This window comes from Anomaloglossus baeobatrachus, unplaced genomic scaffold (genome assembly GCF_048569485.1).
Source record: "Anomaloglossus baeobatrachus isolate aAnoBae1 unplaced genomic scaffold, aAnoBae1.hap1 Scaffold_3614, whole genome shotgun sequence".
NCBI lineage: Eukaryota > Metazoa > Chordata > Amphibia > Anura > Aromobatidae > Anomaloglossus > Anomaloglossus baeobatrachus.
Genome location: NW_027442968.1, coordinates 26,174 through 52,641, shown reverse-complemented (window position 1 = coordinate 52,641; position 26,468 = coordinate 26,174). Strand labels below are relative to the sequence as shown.

The 26,468-nt window shown below is 50.0% G+C and overlaps 1 protein-coding gene across 1 annotated transcript; it reads right to left on the bottom strand.

The window, feature by feature from the left end:
* Window positions 1–2,925: 2,925 nt before the first annotated feature.
* On the bottom strand, window positions 2,926–25,977 carry LOC142273413 (prostaglandin-E(2) 9-reductase-like). Its single transcript, XM_075332526.1, has 9 exons — window positions 25,810–25,977; window positions 24,445–24,606; window positions 10,260–10,376; window positions 7,505–7,582; window positions 6,901–7,023; window positions 6,688–6,800; window positions 6,452–6,617; window positions 6,108–6,190; window positions 2,926–2,994 (listed from the first exon to the last, which is right to left on the bottom strand). The coding sequence occupies exons 1-9, from the start codon at window positions 25,888–25,890 to the stop codon at window positions 2,952–2,954; spliced, it is 966 nt and encodes a 321-aa protein (XP_075188641.1). The 5' UTR covers window positions 25,891–25,977; the 3' UTR covers window positions 2,926–2,951.
* Window positions 25,978–26,468: the final 491 nt, after the last annotated feature.

The window sequence follows — 26,468 nt, the reverse complement described above, 5'->3', positions numbered from 1 at the left end:
CTAGAGCATGTCGCCGGTACACGGCGATACACATATGTGCACCGTGTACCGGAGAGATGCACTCGCAGGTCCTACATGACGCGTCATAGTCATGTGACCAGTCTGTAGCCAATGAGATAATAGCCACGTGACTGGTCACATGGCTATTTTGACGTCACGACAGGTCCTGCATCTCTGCTGGCAGTGCCAGTCACGGGAGGATTCAGCGATCATCGGATGGAATAGCGGCAGGAGACAGAGTGCAGAAGGGATCGCGGGGACCGGTAAGTGTTATGGCAAATGTTTATTAACTGTTTGTGTACATTTATCATGCATTTTTATGTGTTTGTGATTGCCTCCCATTATAGCCTATTGGTTCTAGTTCGGTTCGTCGAACCGACCTCGAGCCGAACCGCGACCGGTTCGCTCATCTCTACTCCAGACCACAGGTCTTCACTCGTCCGCTTCTACTTCCCCACTCACTAACCTTCTACAGTGCGCTCCTGTGGCGCCCCTGACTCAGGGTGTCACAGGGAACTGCACTCTCGTATCTCATGGTGCAGATCCCAACTTCCATAGTTCTGGGATCCTAACTACCGGTATTACTTCCATCAGCACTAAAACCTAACCACACCTCACACCACACCCTGTCAGAAACACCAGTGGGTTGTCTAACTGGAATAGGGCCACCTGCCTAGGGGTCAGGCAGACTGGTGGGAGGGATTTTAGTCTAGTTCAGTAGTAGCCCTCAAAGAGTGAGGAGCTCCCTGTGTGACCTTGGTTGGGTCGCAGACGGTGGTCTGGCATCGGAGGAGTCGGAGACCTGGTTGCAGGGCATTGGAAAGGGTGTACTGACAGTTTTGGAGAACGGTCAGCACCAGCAAGTCCAGTAACTGAACCGGTACCAAGCACGGCGGGGTACAGGACCCTAGATCAGGAAGTAGCTTCACGCAACCTGATAATTAACCAGTGGAGGATAGTCTCTTTATGAACGTTCCCCAAGAGCTCAGAGATCGAAGGCATCAACACAACGAGGGGGATAGGGCCTTCCAGCTTATGCAGCCCACTGAAATCCCAAGTGTCAGCCATCGAGAGCAAAGCTCCACTATATCACTATAGGGAGCGGGACAGTGACAGCTTCAGGCCGAAGGGTCACTTAGGAACTTCTACACTTGTGCATAAAGGCAGGCTCTGGACCACTAACAATACCAGTGGGGACGGACACCCGGACGGGCTCCCCAAAGCAGCAGAGGTACCCAGAGACTTGGTTTACTCCTGTGTCAGAGTCTACTTAATGATTGCGCTAACATCTTCACAGCCTGAGTGAGTGCACTGCGCTCCCTGCGTCCTGCCTGCCCAATAGCCTGCACAACACCATCCGCCACTTACATCCAGAGTCCCGGGGGCCTCCTCTATCCGTGGAGGGATCACCATCTGGCTGCCCCACTCCATCGGGTACTCCCCTTACAACGAACCACGGGTGGCGTCACGAACTATCCCTTGTAAATACCTCTCCCCCTTTTAAAATCGAGAGGCCGCTGAACCCCGGGGCCGGGGAACCTCGAGCCACAGCAAAACCCGGATCCTGTGGATGTATTTTAATGCACACCTGAAACACACTGCTTCTTTGTGTAGCATCATGGGAAAGTCAAAAGAAATCAGCCAAGATCTCAGGCAGAGAATTGTGGCCTTGCACAAGTCTGGTTCATCCTTGGGTGCAATTTCCAGATACCTGAAGATGCCTCAATCATCTGTACAAGCAATGATACGCAAGTGCAAACAATATGGTAATATCCAGCCATCATACCACTCAGGAAGGAGACGGATTCTTTGTACCAGAGATGAATGTGCTTTGGTCAGACATGTGCAGATCAACCCAAGAAAAAAAGACCTTGTGAAGATGCTGGTGGAAGCTGGTAAGATTGTGTCATTATCCACAGTGAAACGAGTACTATATCATCATGGGCTGAAATGCCACTCTGCCGGGAAGAAGCCATTACTCCAAAAGAAACAAAGAAAGTCACATTAATGTCTGCAAATGCACAAAGGAACAAAGACCTTAATTTTTGTAGATGTCCTGTGGTCTGACGAAACTAAAACTGAACTGTTTGGCCACAATGACCATCGTTATGTTTGGAGGAAAAAGGATGAAGCTTTGAAGCCTAAGAACACCATCCCATCTGTGAAACACAGGGGTGGCAGCATCATGCTGTGGTGTTGTTTTGCTTCAGGAGGGACTGATGCACTTCACAAAATAGATGGCATCATGAAAAAAGAAGATTACGGGGCAATACTGAAGAACATCTCAAGACATCAGCCAGGAACTTAAAGCTTGGGCGGAAATGGGTCTTCCAAATGGACAATGACACGAAGCTACTGCCAAACTGGTTACAAGTGGCTTAAGGACAACAAAGTCAATATTTTGGAGTGGCCATCACAAAGCCCTGATCTCAATCCTATCGAAAATTTATGGGCAAAGTTGAAAAGGCCGGTGCGAGCGGCGACTTCCAAACATGGCTCAGGTACACCGATTCTGTCAGGAGGAATGGGCCCAAAAGTCTGGGTTATAATTTGGTTTTCCTCCCTTATATTGGAATGTGCACGTTACAATTTCAGGCTGAAGGCAGCAAAACTAAAAATGGCCACATTTGAAAACAAGGAGTAAAGAGACACATGTGAAACAAACCGGAATGCATGTTAGACCGTAGATATTTCTGCTGGTGCTTCAGAAGAGCCAGTGAGGCCACGTCACTCCTCACTCCCCCCAGTCCCCGCCCCCCAAATCAGCCCTTCTTACATCCATAGGATCAGTGTCAGTAAGAGCTCTCCCTAGTGGTGGTTATGGGAGATGCATCCTGTTCTGTATGTGATCTGTATAACCAGGATTATAGGTGGAGTTGCCCTTTAAGGGAAAAAAAAAAAAGAGAGAACAAACAAGAGGGCGAGTAGAGAAATAGATTTTATTTGTCCAGTTAATATTCGTCATGGAAGGGGTATTGCGGATGATCCTTCCACCTACGGAGAAATGCAAAAAGTAAAAAAACTTTTATATGTATTTAGTGTAGAAGAATAGAACATGAGCAGATATAACCGTGTAGGTGGTTTTCCTACAGGACGGACACTCCGGTGCTAATATACCCGTGTCCTGCGGGGGGCGCTGTCCCTCTGTATTAGTAGATTTCTACACTACGTCGTTAATAGTTTTTACCCATTAACAAAAGTTTCATAATTTAAGTCGAATACGGCCGATAAAACTCTCCACATATGCGATAAATTAAGGTTAAGAGAGCACTATATACGGTATTACAACAGCGCATAGTGATTTGACCATATTATTTGGGCACCATATGGCGATGTTATCACTATATGGCAATATTAAGACTCTACTTGGCAGTATTGCTATATGGTGCTATTATTAAGCCATTACAGTCATATGAAAAAGTTTGGGCACCCCTATTAATGGTAACCTTTTTTCTTTATAACAATTTGGGTTTTTGCTATTTCAGTTTCATATATCTAATAACTGATGGACTGAGTAATATTTCTGGATTGAAATGAGGTTTATTGTACTAACAGAAAATGTGCAATCCGCATTTAAACAAAATTTCACCTGTGCAAAAGTATGGGCACCTCAACATAAAAGTGACATTAATATTTTGTAGATCCTCCTTTTGCAGAAATCCTAGCCTCTAGTCGCTTCCTGTAGCTGTTAATGAGTTCCTGAATCCTGGATGAAGGTAGATTTCCCCATTCCTGTTTACAAAACAATTCCAGTTCAGTTAGGTTTGATGGTCGCCGAGCATGGACAGCCGCTTCACATCATCCCACAGATTTTCAATGATATTCAGGTCTGGGGACTGGGATGGCCATTCCAGAACATTGTAATTGTTCCTCTGCATGAATGCCTGAGTAGATTTGGAGCGGTGTTTTGGATCATTGTCTTGCTGAAATATCCATCCCCTGCGTAACTTCAACTTCGTCACTGATTCTTGCACATTATTGTCAAGAATCTGCTGATACTGAGTTGAATCCATGCGACCCTCAACTTTAAGATTCCCGGTGCCGGCATTGGCCACACAGCCCCAAAGCATGATGGAACCTCCACCAAATATTACTGTGGGTAGCAAGTGCTTTTCTTGGAATGCCGTGGTTTTTTTGCCTCCATGCATAACGCCTTTATATATGACCAAACAACTCAATCTTTGTTTCATCAGTCCACAGGACCTTCTTCCAAAATGTAACTGGCTTGTCCAAATGTGCTTTTGCATACCTCAGGCGACTCCTGTTGTGGCGTGCTTGCAGAAACAGCTTCTTTCGCATCACTCTCCCATACAGCTGTACCTTGTGCAACGTGCGCTGTATTGTTGATCGAAGCACAGTGACACCATCTGCAGCAAGATGATGCTGCAGGTCTTTGGAGGTGGTCTGTGGATTGTCCTTGACTGTTCTCACCATTCTTCTTCTCTGCCTTTCTGATATTTTTCTTGGCCTGCCACTTCTGGGCTTAACAAGAACTGTGCCTGTGTTCTTCCATTTCCTTACTATGTTCCTCACAGTGGAAACTGACAGTGTAAATATCTGAGACAACTTTTTGTACCTTCCCCTGAACAACTTTGTTGAATAATCTTTGTTTTCAGATCATTTGAGAGTTGTTTGGAGGAGCCCATGATGCCACTCTTCATAGGAGATTCAAATAGGAGAACAACTTGCAAGTGGCCACCTTAAATACCTTTTCTCATGATTGGATACACCTGCCTATGAAGTTCAAAGCTCAATGAGGTTACAAACCCAATTTAGTGCTTTAGTAAGTCAGTAAAAAGTAGTTAGGAGGGTTCAAATCAAGAAATTGATAAGGGTGCCCATACTTTTGCACCTGTCAAATTTTGTTTAAATGCGGATTGCACATTTTCTGTTAGTACAATAAACCTCATTTCAATCCAGAAATATTACTCAGTCCATCAGTTATTAGATATATGAAGCTGAAATAGCAAAAACCCAAATTGTTATAAAGAAAAAAGGTTAACATTAATAGGGGTGCCCAAACTTTTTCATATGACTGTATATGAGGCGATATCAGTAGATCATTATGTAATGATGGCACTATATGGCCATATTATTAGGGTATTATATGGGATATTATTAAAGCACTATATGGAGGCATTATTTGGGACATTATATGGTAATATTGTTAGGGCATTATATGGCGATAGTGTTATATTTGATTATATTAATAAAAGCACTATAAGGCGGTAGCATTAGGGCACTATATAGCGACATTATCATAGTACAATATGGCGATATTAAAAGGGCATTATTTCAGGATATTAGGAGTGCACTATATTGCGATATTATTAAGACATTATAGTATGATTTTATTAGGGTGATATTATATGAATAAAGTACTGTAAAGCGGCACTATTAGAGCACTGTATAGCGATATTATTATAGTACTAAATACTGATATTATTAAAGCATTGTATGCCCATATTTATAGCTCACTATCTGGCAATATTAGTATACTACCATTTGGCAATATTATTAGGGGGCATTTTAGGAATATCATTAGGACAGTATATGGCCATATTAGGACACTATATGGCGATATTATTAGGACACTATATGGCGATATTATTAGGACACTATATGGCGATATTATTAGGACACTATATGGCGATATTATTAGGACACTTTATGGTGATATTATTAGGACACTATATGGTGATATTATTAGGACACTATATGGCGATATTATTAGGACATTATTTGACAATACTATTAGGACACTATGTGGCGATGTTATTAGGATACTACTTGGCGATATTATTAGCACATTATTTGGCAATATTATTAGGACATTATATGGAGATATTATGACTATATATAAAAAGTTGTATTGGTGCACTGTTTGGCGACATTACTAGTGCATTCCTGACAGTATTATTAGGGCACTATATGGCAATATTATTGGGATACCATCTATTTTAGCATTATATTATAGTATAATATTTCCCTTTTCATAAAAGTGCAGGCGCCCCACAGTGTTTATTCTTGCTCCTGATCTACGCCTGTGTCTCGGGCATTTCTTTTGCAGGTAGAGCAGTTCAGGGCCGGGCATCACAGATACTCACATTTCAATGCAGTCATACCGCAAATTTTTATTCTGCCCTTCCAGAGAAGCCATATCATCTCCTGAGAGCTGGAAATCCAGAACCTGAGAATAAAGCAGAGGGGTCACAGAAAGGAGCGACTCCAGCTATATTACCGTCCCCCTCCCCCCTATATTACCGTCCCCCTCCCCCCTATATTACCGTCCCCCTCCCGCCGTGCCTCAGGGTGGATCTCAGATATATGTGGGAGGAGCTGTCATCTGCTCACTGTCGCCCCCTGCAGGGTAATACCAGAATGCACACGCCCAGTGCTTCCAGTGCTTGTGCTGCCGATCCATGGGCAGCAATGTTGCTGACACCAATACCTGTAAATTCTGTTTGATCCTGGCGGGGGTGAAGCTCTTGGCGAGGACAACAATCCCCCTCTGTAGCAGGTATCGCATGGCCACCTGGGCAGGGGTCCGGCCCAGATTATTGGCCATTGCATTCAGCACCGGGTCCTCCAGGAGTACAGGGGCGCCCTTACCGATTCTGCAGACAGGACTACACATTAATGGGTTCCTATACCAGTGTCCTCTATCCCACCCGGATCCATACTCACCCCCATGTTTCATCTCGGCTGGACCCCAATGCACTATGCGCCACCAGCGCGATGCCCTGTGACTTGCAGAACTCCAGCATCTTGCTTTGGTTCAGATATAGGTGGCACTCTACCTAAACCGGACGGAGATCACTTACATCAGCGTGCTGCACATCCTGAGCCTCCTGATTCATGAACATAATGATGATGGCGGGGTCAGTGAGCGGACCTGACCTGATTGCAGACGGGCTTGTGCTTCAGTCCGGGCTTATTGAGGATCATCTCCAGCTGCCGGCGGTTGAAGTTGGAAACGCCGATCGATTTCACCAGCCCGGCGTCCTTACATCGCTCCATAGCCTGGAAGAGTGAGAGGTGGAGACGTTTAGCGCTCAGTCGCACGGCGCCGCCACGTCAGGGCCCAGCCGCACGGCGCCGCCACGTCAGGGCCCAGCCGCACGACGCCGCCACGTCAGGGCCCAGCCGCACGGCGCCGCCACGTCAGGGCCCAGCCGCACGGCGCCGCCACGTCAGGGCCCAGCCGCACGGCGCCGCCACGTCAGGGCCCAGCCGCACGGCGCCGCCACGTCAGGGCCCAGCCGCACGGCGCCGCCACGTCAGGGCCCAGCCGCACGGCGCCACCACGTCAGGGCTCAGCCGCACGGCGCCACCACGTCAGGGCTCAGCCGCACGGCGCCACCACGTCAGGGCTCAGCCGCACGGCGCCACCACGTCAGGGCTCAGCCGCACGGCGCCAATACGTCAGGCTTCATAGTGATATGATATAATGTAATAGTATATAATGTACTAGCCGGTAATAGAATACACGACCGTCTCTCACCTCCCAGGTGTCTCGTAGGTCTGTGTTATTATACAGATATTTTCCATTCTCATCCACAGGTAACATGTCTTCTCCAGGCTGGAAAAAGATAAATAATAAGGTCACAGCGCTGGAAAGTGCCCCATATACAGTGTCAGTACATCGCCCCCCATATACAGTGTCAGGAGCATGCTTTTCTATATACAAAGGCAGGAGAGTGCCCCATAAACAGCGCCACCAAAGGGCTCCCACATACAGAGACAGGAACTTACCCATATAGTGGCAGGAGAGTGCCCCTATAACCAGTGCCGAAATGTGCTTACTATACACTATACTCACCATTCACAGTGATAATAGTGCTCCCCATATACAGTACCAGATACCTTCCATTCCTTATACACTGGCAGGAGGCTTACCCCATAACCAGCAGACAGCCTTCCATGTGCAGTCCTGGCAGAGTGCCTCTGACCGCACAGACATTACTGCCAAAAGTGTGTCCTATAGTATGGCTACCTCAAAAACAGTATCAGACAATGCTTTCGTTCAGCTGCCACAAGGGGGAGCTCTCCACACACATATTTACACCACGTCTAATAAGGTCAAAAGGGATTGATAAATAATAATAAGCAACTAGCTCCCCCTGGTGGTGGCTGTCCGCTCTGCAGAAACATCCCTTATCAGGCGAGACTCAAGGGCAATGCCAGACAGTAGCAAAATATATATACACTGGAGATCAAAATTAGAGAACAGCACACAATTTCCTAAATGTTGCGCTCCTTGTGTCGTCCTATGTGATTATATCCTAACATGAGGAAACTCGCAGGATTTTCACTTATTTCATAAATTGAATTCATTGTAAAGCACAAAATAAAAAATGTAAATGAGAGAAATTAAAAAGACACGGATCAAAATTAGAGAACACTTTCAGATCCCTGCAAGTTATTGGTGCTAATTTCCTTAATTAACTGACAATCCCTATGTAATTGGTGCCTAACATTCCAGTTTGCACTGACTTTGCCGTTCCAAATTGACTGAAAGCCTCCGGCAGCAGGTTGTCCAGATGAAGGCCAAAGGGTTGGCCCTATCAGCCATAGCAAGAGAAGTTGATCATTCCAAGTTTTTGAGAATGTTGCATCTTTACAACATCACAAACTATCAAGTCCCTCAATAAGGCTGGTCGCCCTCGAAAGACAAATGCAAGAGAGGACAGGATAATGCGGAGAATCTGCATGGGTAATCGTTTCTACACTGCAGCTGGAATTGCTGCCAGTTCAGCACTGAACAGGGTAAGGATCGGTCTCATTATACAGGGTCACGACGTGTAAGAGCATTTGGACTGAAAGCCCACTCTGCAGTGACCAAACCTCTCATTAGCAGGAATCACAAGTCTAGACTCACCTTTGGTGAGGAGCATGTTGTGTGGACAGAGGAGAAGTATCCACAGGTCATTGTAGTGATGAAAGCAAGTCTAATTTATTTGGATCTGATGGCAAACATTATGTTCGTTGACAAATTGGAGAAAGACTGAACTTAAAGAAGTCAGTGAGCGGCGCTGGAGGAAGGGTCATGGTTTGGGGAATGTTTTCTACAGCAGGAGTTGGACCTCTCATACAGCTACATGACAGAGTGACTGCAAGTGTGGATCAGACCCTTCTGCACAACACGCGCCTCCTTATTAGTGTACTCAATCAGCAGCAATTTTCATGCAGGACAATGCCCCCTGTAACACATCAAAACGGGGAAAGTAGATCCCGGAAACTATGAAATAGCCACAGCCCAGAGTTCTGATCTGAACCCAATAGAAAACCTCTGGAAAATCATTGGTGACAAAGTTATGGCCAAGAAACCCACAACAGTCAAAGAACCGTGGAAGAGACTGGAAGAAGAGTGGGCCAAAATCCCACCAGAGCAGTGTGAGAGACTGGTGATGCCCTGTGGCCGCAGATGTGCTGATATTATTCACAGCGACAGCCGCTGCACGTCCTACTGATTGTGACTGTTACCTGCAGAACATTTACTGATCTCTCTCTGTGCTACAGTCATTGCTGCTCTCTAATTATCAGCATCATGTTTGGGGCAAAATAAAGGATTTAGATTGTTAAACTTTTGCAAAACCCTGTTCTAGTGGCATGGTCCCCCCCCCTTACCCTGCTCTAGTGGCACGGTGCGCCCCTTACCCTGCTCTAGTGGCACGGTGCGCCCCTTACCCTGCTCTAGTGGCACGGTGCACCCCTTACCCTGCTCTAGTGGCACGGTGCACCCCCCTTACCCTGTTCTAGTGGCATGGTGCCCCCCTTACCCTGCTTTAGTGGCATGGTGCCCCCCTTACCCTGCTCTAGTGGCACGGTGCGCCCCTTACCCTGGTCTAGTGGCACGGTGCACCCCTTACCCTGGTCTAGTGGCACAGTGCACCCCTTACCCTGGTCTAGTGGCACGGTGCACCCCTTACCCTGGTCTAGTGGCACGGTGCACCCCTTACCCTGGTCTAGTGGCACGGTGCACCCCTTACCCTGGTCTAGTGGCACGGTGCACCCCTTACCCTGGTCTAGTGGCACGGTGCACCCCTTACCCTGGTCTAGTGGCATGGTGCACACCTCACACAAAACCGGAGCATGGTCATCAATGGAGATTACATTTTTTGGGAAAAAACATCAGATCAGACAGTGTTCTCTAATTTTGATCCCTGGTGTATATACACATCACGGAGCCAAACGCCCCGAACAATCCCAAAAACGGAGATAAAAAAAAAAAAAAAAAAAAAAAAATACCACCTCACCTTCAGATCCACAGGAACATGAATGAGGAAAAGATCAAGGTAATCCATCTGCAGGGCTTTTAGGGATCTCTCCAAAGCCGGGCGCACCAGATCCGGTGAGTGAAAAGTGCTCCATAGCTAACAACACAAAATATCCGGAATTACTAATTCATACGCAGTGAGATCCCATTAACTTCTATGTGAGTTGTAAATAGTCATATACAGTGAGCTCCCCCTAATGGTGTCTCCCACTGAATTCTATGAGAGCTGTATATATTCCCATGAAGTGAGCGCCCCCAATGATAGTTTCCATTGTATTCTATAGGAGAAGTATACATTTCTAAGCAGTGAGCTCCCCCTAGTGGTGGTTATCAATTAAATCTTTAGGAATTTTATATTTATTTTCATATGCGGTGCGCTCCCCCTAGTGGTGGCTCGTATTTTAATTTTTATAAGGGAGTTGTAGATATTACCTTGTAATAAGCCATGTCACAGCTCTAAAAACTATCTCCTCTTACTGCTGCTTCTTCCAGGCGACATCTCTCCTAATCCCGATCCACCCGTTGCCAACTTTACCCCCTCCCCCACCTCTCATAGAAACCCTACTAACATCATTAACAATAGTTGTACACCGTCACTTCCCTCTTATAACTGTGCCCTCTGGAATCCACGGTCTGTATGTGACAAGCTTCCTTACATCCACAACATCTTTCTCAATAACTTTCTTAGGCCCCTTTCACACATCAGTTTTTTGCCGTCAGTCACAATCCGTCGAATTTTGAAAAAACAAAAAAAAAAACGGATCCGGCGACTGATACCGCTGGATCCGTTTTTTTCCCATCGACTTTTATTAGCGACGGATTGAGATGGATGGCATTTCATGACATTTCATCCGTCACAATCCGGATCCGTCAGCGTCCGTCATTTGGTATAATGGAAGCCTATGGGCGCAGGATCCGTCGTCATCCGTCAAATTACGGAATCCGGAGACGGATTCCGGGTTTTTTAACTGAGCATGCTCCAATTTATTATTTAGTATAAAATTAGCCAGCCAGCCCCCAATTAGGAAAGGTACATAAACCTGCCAGGTAGGGCTTCACTCATCAAATGTCCCAGCAAGCCAGCCAGCGCGAGAGGAGTGCAGCCAGCGCGAGAGGAGTCCAGCCAGCGCGAGAGGAGTCCAGCCAGCGCGAGAGGAGTCCAGCCAGCGCGAGAGGAGTCCAGCCAGCGCGAGAGGAGTCCAGCCAGCGCGAGAGGAGTCCAGCCAGCGCGAGAGGAGTCCAGCCAGCGCGAGAGGAGTCCAGCCAGCGCGAGAGGAGTCCAGCCAGCGCGAGAGGAGTCCAGCCAGCGCGAGAGGAGTCCAGCCAGCGCGAGTTGCAGTGTCCAGGCAAGCATTTTTATTTTTCATTACTGTCCTTGTATTTCAATAAAGAGCTGTGTAGCTCCTACTTTGTTGGAAAAAAAATGTAAAAAAAAGTGAGTTAAAAAAAATATTAAAATTGTTCCAAAACCTTGGCATCCATGGTATCCGTAACGCTGTCTTTCTCGGTCCTTTTCAAGAACGATCGCTTCCAAACGATTCACCTCAAAAGTAAAATCCACATAGATCTTTACAATGTTCCATTTTTGCCACTTGCTCTACAACCGGTCAAAGATGGGGTGTAAAAACACTGCATATATAGGTTTTCAGTAGGCAATTGGGAACATCCCATTGGGAGTTTTTAAAAAAACGGATCCGTCAAAAAACGGATCCGTCGCATCAGTTTTTCCACAATCTGCGACGATCCGTCGAGCCAACGGATTGTGACTGACGGTAAAAAAACTGATGTGTGAAAGGGGCCTAAATCTGCTAGCCCTCACTGAAACCTGGAATCAGGATTCTGATACTGCTTCCCCTGCTGCTATTTTTCACGGCGGCCTACACTTTTCCCATTCACCGAGACCCGAGAACAGACATGGTGGTGGAGTCGGCTTACTCCTGTCCCCAAAGTGCACCTTCCAGGTCATCCCCCCAGCTCCATCACTCTCATTCCCTTTTGAGGTTCACACCATCAGGTTCTTCCATCCCCTCTCTCAGAGTAGTGGTCATATACCGTACACCAGGCTCACCCACCCAGTTCCTTGACCACTTCTCAGCCTGGCTGCCGGACTTAATGTCCTCAGAATTACCAACCCTCATCCTAGGAGACTTTAACATCCCCATGAACAGCCTCTCCTCCCCATCTGTAATCTCAAACCAGCTCTCTTGGCCTCTCACAGCTCACATCCCGAGACACATGAAGATGGCAACACCCTTGACCTGGTCTTTGTCCGCCTCTGCTCAATCTCTTCCCCTCTCTGACCACAACATCCTCACCGTCACACTCACAAACCCTCGCCCACCCCAGCACACATTCAGAAACCTACAGGCCATCGACACTCAAACACTTACAGACTCTACACTCATTACTGTCCCCTATCTCCTCACTTTCCTGTCCTGATCTGGCTTTAAACCACTACAATTACACACGCAGAAGAACCCTAGACCCAGTAGCGCCCCTCACCTTCTGAACCTCCAAACACAGAGTAAAACAGCCCTGGGTCACATCACAAACTCGATTTCTCCAGCGATGCTCTAGGAGTGCCGAACGTCTCTGGAGAAAAACCCGCACACCAGAAAACTTCATCCACTACAAATTCATGAGAGAACCTACAACGCTGCCCTTCACCTCGCCAATCAGACCTTCACCACCCTTATCTCCTCACTATCCAACAATCCAAAAAAAGCTCTTTGGACACCTTTCACTCCCTCCTCAGTCCCAAAGTACAGACACCTATCACAGACCTTCATGATCTGCCCTCCCTATTTCACAGAAAAAAAATAGAAAAAAACGATCAGCTCCCAGCCACCAAGCGTCATGATTCCCATCCCACCCACATCCCGTTTGGCTCACTTTTTAGATTTGACCCAGTCACAAAAGAAGTCTCCAGGCTCCACCCTTCTCATGCCATCAGTTGCCCCACTGATCCCTTCCCCTCACAACTACTCCAGTCTCTCTCCGGTTGTCACCACTCACCTAACTAAAATCTTCAATCGGTCTCTCTCTTCTGATATCTTCCCCTCCTCCTTCAATCACTATCATTACGCCATTATTAAAAATACCTTCTCTTGACCCATCTTGCACAAACAACTACAGACCAGTCTCCAATCTCCCCTTCAGCTCTAAACTCTTTGAGCACTTGGTCTATTCCCGCCTCACCTGCAACCTCTCCTCTCACTCTTCTGGACAGAAAAACCTAATGGTGACTACTTTCTGCTTATTCTTCTTGACCTGTCTGTGTCGCGAGCGGAGGGACCGCGCTCGCTACGCTCGGGTCCGGGGCTGCTGCTGCTCGGTGGCTCGAGCGGTGGGCCGGACCTGGGGACTCGAGCAGCGCTCCTCGCCCACGAGTGAAAAGGGGGTGGTTTGTTTGGGGAGATAATCCGTGATGCCACCCACGGGTCGTGGTGATAATGGGCACCACCGCTGCTGGTGACTGGGATCCCGGGAGCGATGGCAGGGAGCAGCTAGGATGTTGGTTCCCCCTCCGTGGGTAGGGGTTGGTGATCCCGGGGCCCGGATGGTGATACGGGGAGGCAGGAAGGCCGGGGTGCAGGGTTGCAGGGGCGGCGCGGTGCCGGATGGCACTGTTGTACTCACTCAGGCACAGATTCACAGAGTCTCTGGTAAACCAAAACAGCTGGATGGACGGGTCCCACAGCCGGCGGCAGTGTCTTTGCTCTCCCCGCACCATTGTGTATGTATTGACTCCGATGGTTTCCCAACGGTAGTCCGCTCCCTGGCGTATATGTACTGAAGGAGCCAGTTTTGCCCGCAGGCGCTGGCCCTTGGATCTCTAGCCTATGGCGGTGGCTTTTTATCCTCACTGTGTGGACGGTTGCCTTCTGTCGGGTCTTGGGTGTTAGGGAACTCCAGGGGTTCCGGTCACTATCTGATTCGACCGTTGTCGGCGGCTCCGAGCCTGGTTGGGGTCTGATGGCCCTGCCTTTGTGCGTGGTACAACTCTGTTCCCCGGCTCGGTGCCGGCGGGCCACCGCCCGTCCCCGGTCCTATGGTTCCGCTGACTTGTACCACCTCCTGCAGACGGCCACCACCGTCTGCCGACCTTGCTGACAGTGCCTGGGCTCCGACCCAGACACTAGCAGTTTCTCTCCTCTCACTTCCAACTCCAAACTGAATCTACCGCTTTTTCCCGCCTCCAGGCCTGTGAACTCCTCGGTGGGTGTGGCCAACCGCCTGGCTCCGCCCCACCTGGTGTGGACATCAGACCCTGGAGGAGGCAACAAGGATTTTGTTTGATTGGTGTTGACTATCCAGTGGAGGGGGAGTGTGTGACGTTATGTTTGCGACTACCTGGCTAGTGCAGGGCGTAACATCTGCAGCCTTCAACACTGTTGACCAGCATCTCCTTCTCTATGCTCCATTCTATCGGCCTAAAGGGCAACGTACTCTCCTGGTTCTCCTCCTTCCTCTCGGACCGCTCTCTCCTGGTTCTCCTCCTTCCTCTCGGACCGCTCTCTCCTGGTTCTCCTCCTTCCTCTCGGACCGCTCTCTCCTGGTTCTCCTCCTTCCTCTCGGACCGCTCTCTCCTGGTTCTCCTCCTTCCTCTCGGACCGCTCTCTCCTGGTTCTCCTCCTTCCTCTCGGACCGCTCTCTCCTGGTTCTCCTCCTTCCTCTCGGACCGCTCTCTCCTGGTTCTCCTCCTTCCTCTCGGACCACTCTCTCCTGGTTCTCCTCCTTCCTCTCTGACCACTCTCTCCTGGTTCTCCTCCTTCCTCTCGGACCGCTCTCTCCTGGTTCTCCTCCTTCCTCTCGGACCGCCGCTCTCTCCTGGTTCTCCTCCTTCCTCTCGGACCGCCGCTCTCTCCTGGTTCTCCTCCTTCCTCTCGGACCGCCGCTCTCTCCTGGTTCTCCTCCTTCCTCTCGGACCGCCGCTCTCTCCTGGTTCTCCTCCTTCCTCTCGGACCGCTCTCTCCTGGTTCTCCTCCTTCCTCTCGGACCGCTCTCTCCTGGTTCTCCTCCTTCCTCTCGGACCGCTCTCTCCTGGTTCTCCTCCTTCCTCTCGGACCGCTCTCTCCTGGTTCTCCTCCTTCCTCTCGGACTGCTCTCTCCTGGTTCTCCTCCTTCCTCTCGGACCGCTCTCACCAGGTTCTCCTCCTATCTCTTGGACCGCTCTCACCAGGTTCTCCTCCTATCTCTTGGACCACTCTCACCAGGTTCTCCTCCTATCTCTTGGACCACTCGCACCAGGTTCTCCTCCATGCTCTCGGACCACTCTCTCCAGGTTCTCTTCCAATCTTTCTGACTTTATTGTATAATTTGCTGGCTCCACATCTTCTCTTCCTATCACTGTTGGGGTCCCTCAAAGCTCAGTCCTCGGCCCTCTTCTTTTCTCCCTCTACACTGCCCCAATTGGACAAACCATCAGCAGATCTTGCTTCCAGTACCATCTTTATGCTGATGACACACAGCTATACACCTCATCCCCTGACCTCCCCCCCGCTGTTCTACAGAACACCAATGGCTGTCTGCTCTCTATCTGAAACTTAACCTTTCCAAAACTAAACTTCTCCTCCCTCCATCTACTAATCCCCGCAAACCTGACATCTCCCTCCCGTGTGGCACCATAATAACTCCTAGGCCGCAAGCCCGCTGTCTGGGGGTTATACTTGACACTGATCTCTCCTTCACCTCCCACATACAATCTCTTGCCCGCACCTGCCTCTTGCACCTAAATAACATCTCTAGAAACCGCCCCTTTCTCACGGAAACTACAAAACCCCTCACCGTGGCCCTGATCCACTCTCGCCTTGGCTACTGTAATTCTCTATTAATTGGTCTCCCCTAACTAGACTCTCTCCTCTACAGTCCATCCTTTATGCAGCAGCCAGGGTCACCTATCTGGCTAACCGCTACTCTCGGATGCCTCTGCTCTGTGCCAGTCATTGCACTGGCTGCCCATATATCACAGGATCCAATTCAAATTGCTTGTTCTCACCCACAAATTTCTCCACAGTGCGGCACCCCCCTACATCTCCACCCTCATCTCTGTCTATCACCACAAATTTCTCCACAGTGCGGCACCCTCCTACATCTCCACCCTCCTCTCTGTCTATCACCACAAAGCTCTCCACAGTGCGGCCCCCCCCCTACATCTCCACCCTCCTCTCTGTCTATCACCACAAAGCTCTCCACAGTGCGGCACCCCCTACATCTCCACCCTCCTCTCTGTCTATCACCACAAAGCTCTCCACAGTGCGGCACCCACCAACCTCCAACCTCATCACTATCACCACAAAGCTCTCCACAGTGCGGCACCCCCTACATCTCCACCCTCCTCTCTATCACCACAAAGCTCTCCACAGTGCAGCACCCCTCTACACCTCCAACCTCATCACTATCACCACAAGGCTCTCCACAGTGCAGCACCCCTCTACACATCCAACCTCATCACTATCACCACAAAGCTCTCCACAGTGCGGCACCCCTCTACACCTCCAACCTCATCACTATCACCATAAAGCTCTCCACAGTGCAGCACCCCTCTACACCTCCAACCTCATCACTATCACCACAAGGCTCTCCACAGTGCAGCACCCCTCTACACATCCAACCTCATCACTATCACCACAAAGCTCTCCACAGTGCGGCACCCCTCTACACCTCCAACCTCATCACTATCACCATAAAGCTCTCCACAGTGCAGCACCCCTCTACACCTCCAACCTCATCACTATCACCATAAAGCTCTCCACAGTGCAGCACCCCTCTACACCTCCAACCTCATCACTATCACCATAAAGCTCTCCACAGTGCAGCACCCCTCTACACCTCCAACCTCATCACTATCACCATAAAGCTCTCCACAGTGCAGCACCCCTCTACACCTCCAACCTCATCACTATCACCACAAAGCTCTCCACAGTGCGGCACCCCTCTACACCTCCAACCTCATCACTATCACCCACAAAGCTCTCCACAGTACAGCACCCCCTACATCTCCACCCTCCTCTCTATCACCACAAAGCTCTCCACAGTGCGGCACCCCTCTACACCTCCAACCTCATCACTATCACCACAAAGCTCTCCACAGTGCAGCACCCCTCTACACCTCCAACCTCATCACTATCACCATAAAGCTCTCCACAGTGCAGCACCCCTCTACACCTCCAACCTCATCACTATCACCATAAAGCTCTCCACAGTACAGCACCCCCTACATCTCCACCCTCCTCTCTATCACCACAAAGCTCTCCACAGTGCGGCACCCCCTACATCTCCACCCTCCTCTCTGTCTATCACCACAAAGCTCTCCACAGTGCAGCACCCCCTACATCTCCACCCTCCTCTCTGTCTATCACCACAAAGCTCTCCACAGTGCAGCACCCCCTACATCTCCACCCTCCTCTCTGTCTATCACCACAAAGCTCTCCACAGTGCAGCCCCCCCTACATCTCCACCCTCCTCTCTGTCTATCACCACAAAGCTCTCCACAGTGCGGCACCCCTCTACACCTCCAACCTCATCACTATCACCATAAAGCTCTCCACAGTGCAGCACCCCTCTACACCTCCAACCTCATCACTATCACCACAAAGCTCTCCACAGTGCGGCACCCCTCTACACCTCCAACCTCATCACTATCACCCACAAAGCTCTCCACAGTACAGCACCCCCTACATCTCCACCCTCCTCTCTATCACCACAAAGCTCTCCACAGTGCGGCACCCCCTACATCTCCACCCTCCTCTCTGTCTATCACCACAAAGCTCTCCACAGTGCGGCACCCCCTACATCTCCACCCTCCTCTCTGTCTATCACCACAAAGCTCTCCACAGTGCAGCACCCCCTACATCTCCACCCTCCTCTCTGTCTATCACCACAAAGCTCTCCACAGTGCAGCACCCCCTACATCTCCACCCTCCTCTCTGTCTATCACCACAAAGCTCTCCACAGTGCGGCACCCACCAACCTCCAACCTCATCACTATCACCATAAAGCTCTCCACAGTGCAGCACCCCTCTACACCTCCAACCTCATCACTATCACCATAAAGCTCTCCACAGTGCAGCACCCCTCTACACCTCCAACCTCATCACTATCACCATAAAGCTCTCCACAGTGCAGCACCCCTCTACACCTCCAACCTCATCACTATCACCATAAAGCTCTCCACAGTGCAGCACCCCTCTACACCTCCAACCTCATCACTATCACCACAAAGCTCTCCACAGTGCGGCACCCCTCTACACCTCCAACCTCATCACTATCACCCACAAAGCTCTCCACAGTACAGCACCCCCTACATCTCCACCCTCCTCTCTATCACCACAAAGCTCTCCACAGTGCGGCACCCCTCTACACCTCCAACCTCATCACTATCACCACAAAGCTCTCCACAGTGCAGCACCCCTCTACACCTCCAACCTCATCACTATCACCATAAAGCTCTCCACAGTGCAGCACCCCTCTACACCTCCAACCTCATCACTATCACCATAAAGCTCTCCACAGTGCAGCACCCCTCTACACCTCCAACCTCATCACTATCACCACAAAGCTCTCCACAGTGCAGCACCCCTCTACACCTCCAATCTCATCACTATCACCCACAAAGCTCTCCACAGTGCGGCACCCCTCTACACCTCCAACCTCATCACTATCACCCACAAAGCTCTCCACAGTGCGGCACCCCTCTACACCTCCAACCTCATCACTATCACCCACAAAGCTCTCCACAGTGCGGCACCCCTCTACACCTCCAACCTCATCACTATCACCATAAAGCTCTCCACAGTGCAGCACCCCTCTACACCTCCAACCTCATCACTATCACCATAAAGCTCTCCACAGTGCAGCACCCCTCTACACCTCCAACCTCATCACTATCACCATAAAGCTCTCCACAGTGCAGCACCCCTCTACACCTCCAACCTCATCACTATCACCATAAAGCTCTCCACAGTGCGGCACCCCTCTACACCTCCAACCTCATCACTATCACCATAAAGCTCTCCACAGTGCAGCACCCCTCTACACCTCCAACCTCATCACTATCACCACAAAGCTCTCCACAGTGCGGCACCCTCTACACCTCCAACCTCATCACTATCACCATAAAGCTCTCCACAGTGCGGCACCCCTCTACACCTCCAACCTCATCACTATCACCCACAAAGCTCTCCACAGTGCGGCACCCCTCTACACCTCCAACCTCATCACTATCACCATAAAGCTCTCCACAGTGCGGCACCCCTCTACACCTCCAACCTCATCACTATCACCATAAAGCTCTCCACAGTGCAGCACCCCTCTACACCTCCAACCTCATCACTATCACCATAAAGCTCTCCACAGTGCGGCACCCCTCTACACCTCCAACCTCATCACTATCACCATAAAGCTCTCCACAGTGCAGCACCCCTCTACACCTCCAACCTCATCACTATCACCCACAAAGCTCTCCACAGTGCGGCACCCCTCTACACCTCCAACCTCATCACTATCACCACAAAGCTCTCCACAGTGCGGCACCCCTCTACACCTCCAACCTCATCACTATCACCCACAAAGCTCTCCACAGTGCGGCACCCCTCTACACCTCCAACCTCATCACTATCACCATAAAGCTCTCCACAGTGCGGCACCCCTCTACACCTCCAACCTCATCACTATCACCCACAAAGCTCTCCACAGTGCGGCACCCCTCTACACCTCCAACCTCATCTCTGTCTATCACCCTACCCATTCTTTACTCTCAAGAAATGACTTTCAACTATCATCCATGATTCCACACTAATCCGAACCTCCCACTCCCAGATCCAAAACTTCTCCCGAGCTGCACCAATCTTCTGGAATGCTCTACCCCAAGAAAACTAGGACGAACCACAACTTAGGGCTGCTTCTCACTTGCGAGTTTCTCGCAGTAGAGGAATGTGAGAAAAACTCGCATTGAAATCGGACACGTTAGTCAATGATTCAGCTCTCATCTGCGATTTTTTTCTCAGTCCGAATCGGACTGAGAAAAAAAATCGCAGCATGCTGCTTTTTTGCGAGTTTCTACTGCGAGTTTCTCCAATGCAAGTCTATGGGAGCGTGTAAAAAAATCGGATGTCACGGGACGGCACTCACACCATCCTAGTGACATCCGATTTTCTAAATACATTTCTCGCATGTTTCCTAAAACACTGGAAACGAGCGATGTCTCCCAATGTCTGTCAATCACTATTCTCTGTCAGTCGGTCTCTCCCTCTCGGTCTCTATTCTCTCTCTGTTGGTTCGTCACTATCTCTGTCCCTCTCTCACAGTCTGTCGGTCATTTTCCCCTCCTCTCTCATACTCACCGTTCCCCGGCGCTGCAAGGCTTTCTCACTACTGCGGCGGCTTTTACTATTTTGAAAAAGCCGGCCGCTCATTAAACAATCTCGTATTCCCTGCTTTCCCCGCCCACAGGCGCCTATGATTGGTTGCTGCCACTAAATCCTAGATTAATCATGTCAGGCGTCTATGAGACACCCTCCATGATTAATCTGTAAGTTACAGTAAATAAACACACACACACACGAAAAAATCCTTTATTAGAAATAAAAAACACAAACATATACCCTGGTTCACCACTTTCAGCCCCAAAAAGCCCTCCATGTCCGGCGTACTCCACGGACCTCCAGCGTCGCTTCCAGCATGAAGGTGACAGGAGCAGCAGAATACACAGCCGCTCCGGTCACCTCCAAGCAGCAACTGAGGTGAGTAGCGCGATCTGCTGAGGTGTCACTGAGGTTACCCGCTGTCACTGGATCCAGTGGTGGCCGCGGGTAACCTCAGTGACAGCTCAGCTGATCGCTATACTCACCTCAGTTGCTGCGTGGAGGTGACCGGAGCGGCGGTGTCTTCTGCAGCTCCTGTCACCTTCATGCTGGAAGCGACACTGGAGGTCCGTGGAGTACGCCGGACATGGAGGGCTTTTTGGGGCTGATTAAATTGGTAATGAGGGTATATATGTTTGTGTTTTTTATTTCTAATAAAGGATTTTTCGGGTGTGTGTGTTTATTTACTGTAATTTACAGATTAATCATGGAGGGTGTCTCATAGACGCCTGACATGATTAATCTAGGATTTAGTGGCAGCTATGGGCTGCCATTAACTCCTTATTACCCCGATTTGCCAACGCACCAGGGTAAATCGGGAAGAGCCGGGTACAGTCCCAGAACGGTCGCATATAATGTATGCGGCAATTCTGGGCGGCTGCTGGCTGATATTGTTAGGCTGGGGGGCTCCCCATAACGTGGAGCTCCCCATCCTGAGAATACCAGCCTTCAGCCGTATGGCTTTATCTGGCTGGTATTAAAATTTGGGGGGACCGCACGCCATTTTTTTTAATTATTTATTTATTTATTTCACTGCACAGTATAGACACGCCCACCGGCTGCTGTGATTGGGTGCAGTGTGACACCTGTCACTCAGCGTGGGGGCGTGTCTCACTGCAACCAATCATAGGCGCCTGTGGGCGGGGAAAGCAGGGAATACGAGATTGTTTAATGAGCGGCCGGCTTTTTCAAAATAGTAAAAGCCGCCGGAGCAGTGAGAAAGCCGTGCAGCGCGGCGCCGGGGATCGGTGAGTATGAGAGAGGGCTGCTAACTTCAGTCACTCGGGGGATTAGTGGTCACCGGTGAGCCCTTCACTGGTGACCGCTAATCAGGACGCGGCACAGACAGAGCCGCAGCATGACAGTGAAGTCGGGGGAAGTTCACCCGAGTTCATTCTGATTGTGCGGCTCTGTCTGTGTCTGCTGTCATCTGCCATTCACCTCTGCTACATGGCTGTCTGTGTCTGCTGTCAGCGGCCATGTAGCAGCGCTGAATGGCAGATGACATAGTAAAAAATATGCATTACACACGCATTACACACGCTAGTAAAATCATTCATTTATTCAGAAATAGCATCGCACTTGCGTTGCACTCGCACCTAACGTGAACTAAAATCAGCCGAGTTTTTTTCAGCCCAGTCGGACCGATTTTACTCGCATAGATGTGTTTCCAGCCTTACTCACCTTATGACGCTCCCTAAAAACACATCTTCTTAGGATGGCCTATCACACTCCATAATCGAATTCAATTCATAGAGTCCCTCCACGACTTCTCAGAACATACCGGGTTTTTTTTTCGTTTTATAAGATGCACCCCAAATTTTGAGATAAAATAAGGTAAAAAAAAAAAAAAATAAAAATGTCTTATACTCCGGTGTTGTCTTACCGGAGGTGGGTGGCAGTGGTGGTGGAGCGGAGTCACAGGAGGCACAGGCTATGCTAGCAGCGGCGGTGGGTCCGTGGTGTCAGTCAGCGGCGGTGGGTCCGTGACAGTGTCAGCGGCGGTGGGTCAGTGACAGCAGCGGGTCAGTGGTGGAGCAGGCCAGTGAGATGAGTGTCCGCAGTCCCGGTTCAAATGATGGTGCCTGGAGCGGCGTGTGCGCAGATGGAGCTCTCATCCAAGGGCTCCATCTGCGCACGCGCTGACTCCCGGCGCCATCATTTCAAACCGGGACCGCGGACAGTCTGGAACACTCGCCGTACAGCCCCCGCAGTCCGCACAGCCACCCGCTCGCTCGCACAGAGAGGCAGCCTGGACAGAGAGGCAGCCGGCCCCGACAGGCACCCAGCGACACGCATCCTGCTGCCCGCACGCACCCGGCCACCCGCACACAGAGCTGCACAGACGCTGCTTCCCCCCCCAGATTTTAAGACGCACCCCAAATTTTTGGGAGGAAAGGTCCGTCTTATAATCCGAAAAATACACTTAACTTTCTGTCAAACTGCAGCCTTTGTCTATCCCCATTTCTTCGAGGTGGCTGGATTGTCATTGTAATTAAGCACCTGCACCTTGCCCCCCCCCCCCCAACCCCCGCCCAATTGTAGATTGTAAGCTCTTGTGAGCAGGGTTGACTATTTTTCTCTAATCATTGTAACCTTCTAAAGCTGTTTCGTTTGCATATCAACCTCTGAATTGTACAACGCTGCGGAATATGTTGGCGCTATAGAAATAGAAAGATTATTATTACATATATTGATTCAGAATTATTTTCGAGCTGTGAGCGCCCCCTAGTGGTTCTCACTGAATTCTATGGCAGCTGTATAAAATCACATGCAATGAGCTCCACCTAGTGGTGGCCCCCATTGAATTCTATAGAAGTTGTATATATTGATATCAATTGAGCTCCCCTAGTGATGGTTTGCATTGTATTCTATGGGCGCTGTATATAGTTCTATGCAGTGAGGTCCCCTTGATGGCGGTTCCCATTGAGTGCTATGGTACTTGTATATATTCAAATCAAGTGAGCGCCCCCCTTGTGATGGTTTCTATTGAATTCTATGGGAGCTGCATATAGTTCTTTGCAACCCGCTCCCCCTAGTGATGGTTCCCATTAAGTTCTATGGGAGCTGTATATATTTATATACAGTGAGCTCCCCCTAGTGGTGGCTCCCGTTGAATTCTGTGAGAACTGTATATATTTCTATGCAATGAGCTCCCACTAGCGATGATTTCCATTGAGTAATATAGGAGTTGTATATATTCATGTGTAGTGAGCTCCCTCTAGTGGTGTCTCCCATTGCATTATATGGGAGTTGTATATGCAGTGAGCTCCCCCTAGTGGTGGTTCCCATTGAGTCATATGGCAGTTGTGTATATTCAAATGCACTGAGCTCCCCCTAGTGGTGGTTCCCATTGAGTTATATGGGAGTTGTGTATATTCAGATGCACTGAGCTCCCCCTAGTGGTGGTTCCCTCTGAGTTATATGGGAGTTGTGTATATTCAGATACAGTGAGCTCCCCCTAGTGGTGGTTCCCATTGAGTTATATGGGAGTTGTGTATATTCAGATGCACTGAGCTCCCCCTAGTGGTGGTTCCCATTGAGTTATATGGGAGTTGTGTATATTCAGATGCACTGAGCTCCCCCTAGTGGTGGTTCCCATTGAGTTATATGGGAGTTGTGTATATTCAGATGCACTGAGCTCCCCCTAGTGGTGGTTCCCATTGAGTTATATGGGAGTTGTGTATATTCAGATACAGTGAGCTCCCCCTAGTGGTGGCTGAAAGCAGACAGAATTTTACCATTTGTCTGTCTCGCTTCTGATAGTGTGGAGGCTGCACCTGATTTTTGTTAAGGTCTTACTTTTCCAGTTTGGAACAGATCTTCTCTTGTTATGGTCCCGTCTGCGATCTTCTCCTTAATGGCGCGGCCAACGTCTTCCTCATTGCCGTACAAGTAGGCGCCGTCAATGTGGCGGTACCCGGCTGCAATGGCCACCCTTGTAGCTTCTTCGGACATGCTTTTCTGAAAATGTGAGAGTGCTCAGATTAGGGGCTCAATGCAAAATATGTAAGAAGTCATGTGACCTGTATAGCACTGGTGGTCTTTGGGTCCAGGTGAGACACAGCCTCATCATTCTCCAGTGCCAAATCAGGGGGCGCTGATCTCCATTCTCTGCCATATCCAGGCACCGGAGAGCTCAGAGGGAAGCCCCTGCATATAGGAGCACTCTGCATCCCAAAAATGACCTAACAATGCTCCCCATAACAGTGCCAACTGCACAGTGCACCCCCACAATAGTGCTAGACACATAGTGCCCATAGCATAGGGTACATGGATGTCAGAGGTGTGATCATGCTCACATTATCCACAAAATGCTCCCATCTGTGTCCTGTATAACAGTACCAAGAAAACCGTGCCCTCCACACAATACCCGCACAATTCTCCTTAACAGTGCCAACCACATAGTGCCCCATTTCAGTGCCACCCATAGTGTCCCTATATCAGTGCCCTGTATACCAGCACTAAGCACACAGTGCCAGCTGCACAGTGCCCCCATAACAGTGCCAGCTGCACAGTGCCCCCATAACAGTGCCAGCTGCACAGTGCCCCCATAACAGTGCCAGCTGCACAGTGCCCCCATAACAGTGCCAGCTGCACAGTGCCCCCATAATAGTACCAGCTGCACAATGCCCCCATAGTAGTGCCAGCTGCACAGTGCCCCCATAATAGTACCAGCTGCACAATGCCCCCATAATAGTACCAGCTGCACAATGCCCCCATAATAGTACCAGCTGCACAGTGCCCCCATAATAGTATCAGCTGCACAGTGCCCCCATAATAGTACCAGCTGCACAGTGCCCCATAATAGTACCAGCTGCACAGTGCCCCCTATAATAGTATCAGCTGCACAGTGCCCCCTATAATAGTATCAGCTGCACAGTGCCCCCTATAATAGTATCAGCTGCACAGTGCCCCCTATAATAGTATCAGCTGCACAGTGCCTCCATAATAGTATCAGCTGCACAGTGCCTCCATAACAGTGCCAGTCATATAGTGGAAGACTCTAGCTATGAATTTGCTTTGTATTAGCCAGAACCAAGGACTCTTCAGTTCTAGTAACTGGAGACCGATGACACCTAGAATTTAAGATGCCCAATACTAGAGAGTGCACAGGTCCCGGGAGTTTGGGTTCAGCTTTAGTAGATGACCTTTGCCCCCACTTACCTTTTCAGGGGCGAATGTCCCAAACCCAACAACGGGGATTCTGTGACCATCGCTGAGAAGGACGTAGGGCTCCACAGACATGATGATGGTGGAGGCGGCGGTGTGTGCGCGCGGCGGAGGAGGCAACAGTGTGTGCGCGCGGCGGAGGAGGCAACAGTGTGTGCGCGCGGCGGAGGAGGCAACAGTGTGTGCGCGCGGCGGTGGAGGCGGTGTGTGCGCGGTGGAGGCGGCGGTGTGTGCGGAGGAGGCAGCGGTGTGTGCGCGGTGGAGGCGGCGGTGTGTGCGCGGTGGAGGCGGCGGTGTGTGCGCGGTGGAGGCGGCGGTGTGTGCGCGGTGGAGGCGGCGGTGTGTGCGGTGGAGGCGGCGGTGTGTGTGCGGTGGAGGCGGCGGTGTGTGTGCGGTGGAGGCGGCGGTGGGCGCGGTGGAGTGCACCCTATGAGCAGTTCTCTGCAGGCAGGTTTGGCGCTGCTGCTGCTCTCCTGATAACCTTAGTCCTGATATTATCTCCACCCCCAGGAAGGCTCCAGGATACTCTGCAGCTGCCAACATTCCAATGTTAAAGCAAAACACAGACATTTAGGGCTGCCTGTCACTATGCTCAGGCTATAGACTGCAGGGGGCGCCATCCCCTCCCTCTGTGCTGTGCTCAGGCTTCAGAC

Bases quoted from the DNA above. Each gene is read 5' to 3' on its own strand.
- LOC142273413 (XM_075332526.1), bottom strand. From the start codon at position 25,890: ATGTCTGTGGAGCCCTACGTCCTTCTCAGCGATGGTCACAGAATCCCC. The intron at 6,618-6,687 runs GTGAGTATGGAT...TCCTGTCTGCAG, and splicing joins AGCCGAGATGAAACATGGGG to AATCGGTAAGGGCGCCCCTG. The intron at 2,995-6,107 runs GTGAGTATCTGT...ATTTCTCCGTAG, and splicing joins CGGTATGACTGCATTGAAAT to GTGGAAGGATCATCCGCAAT.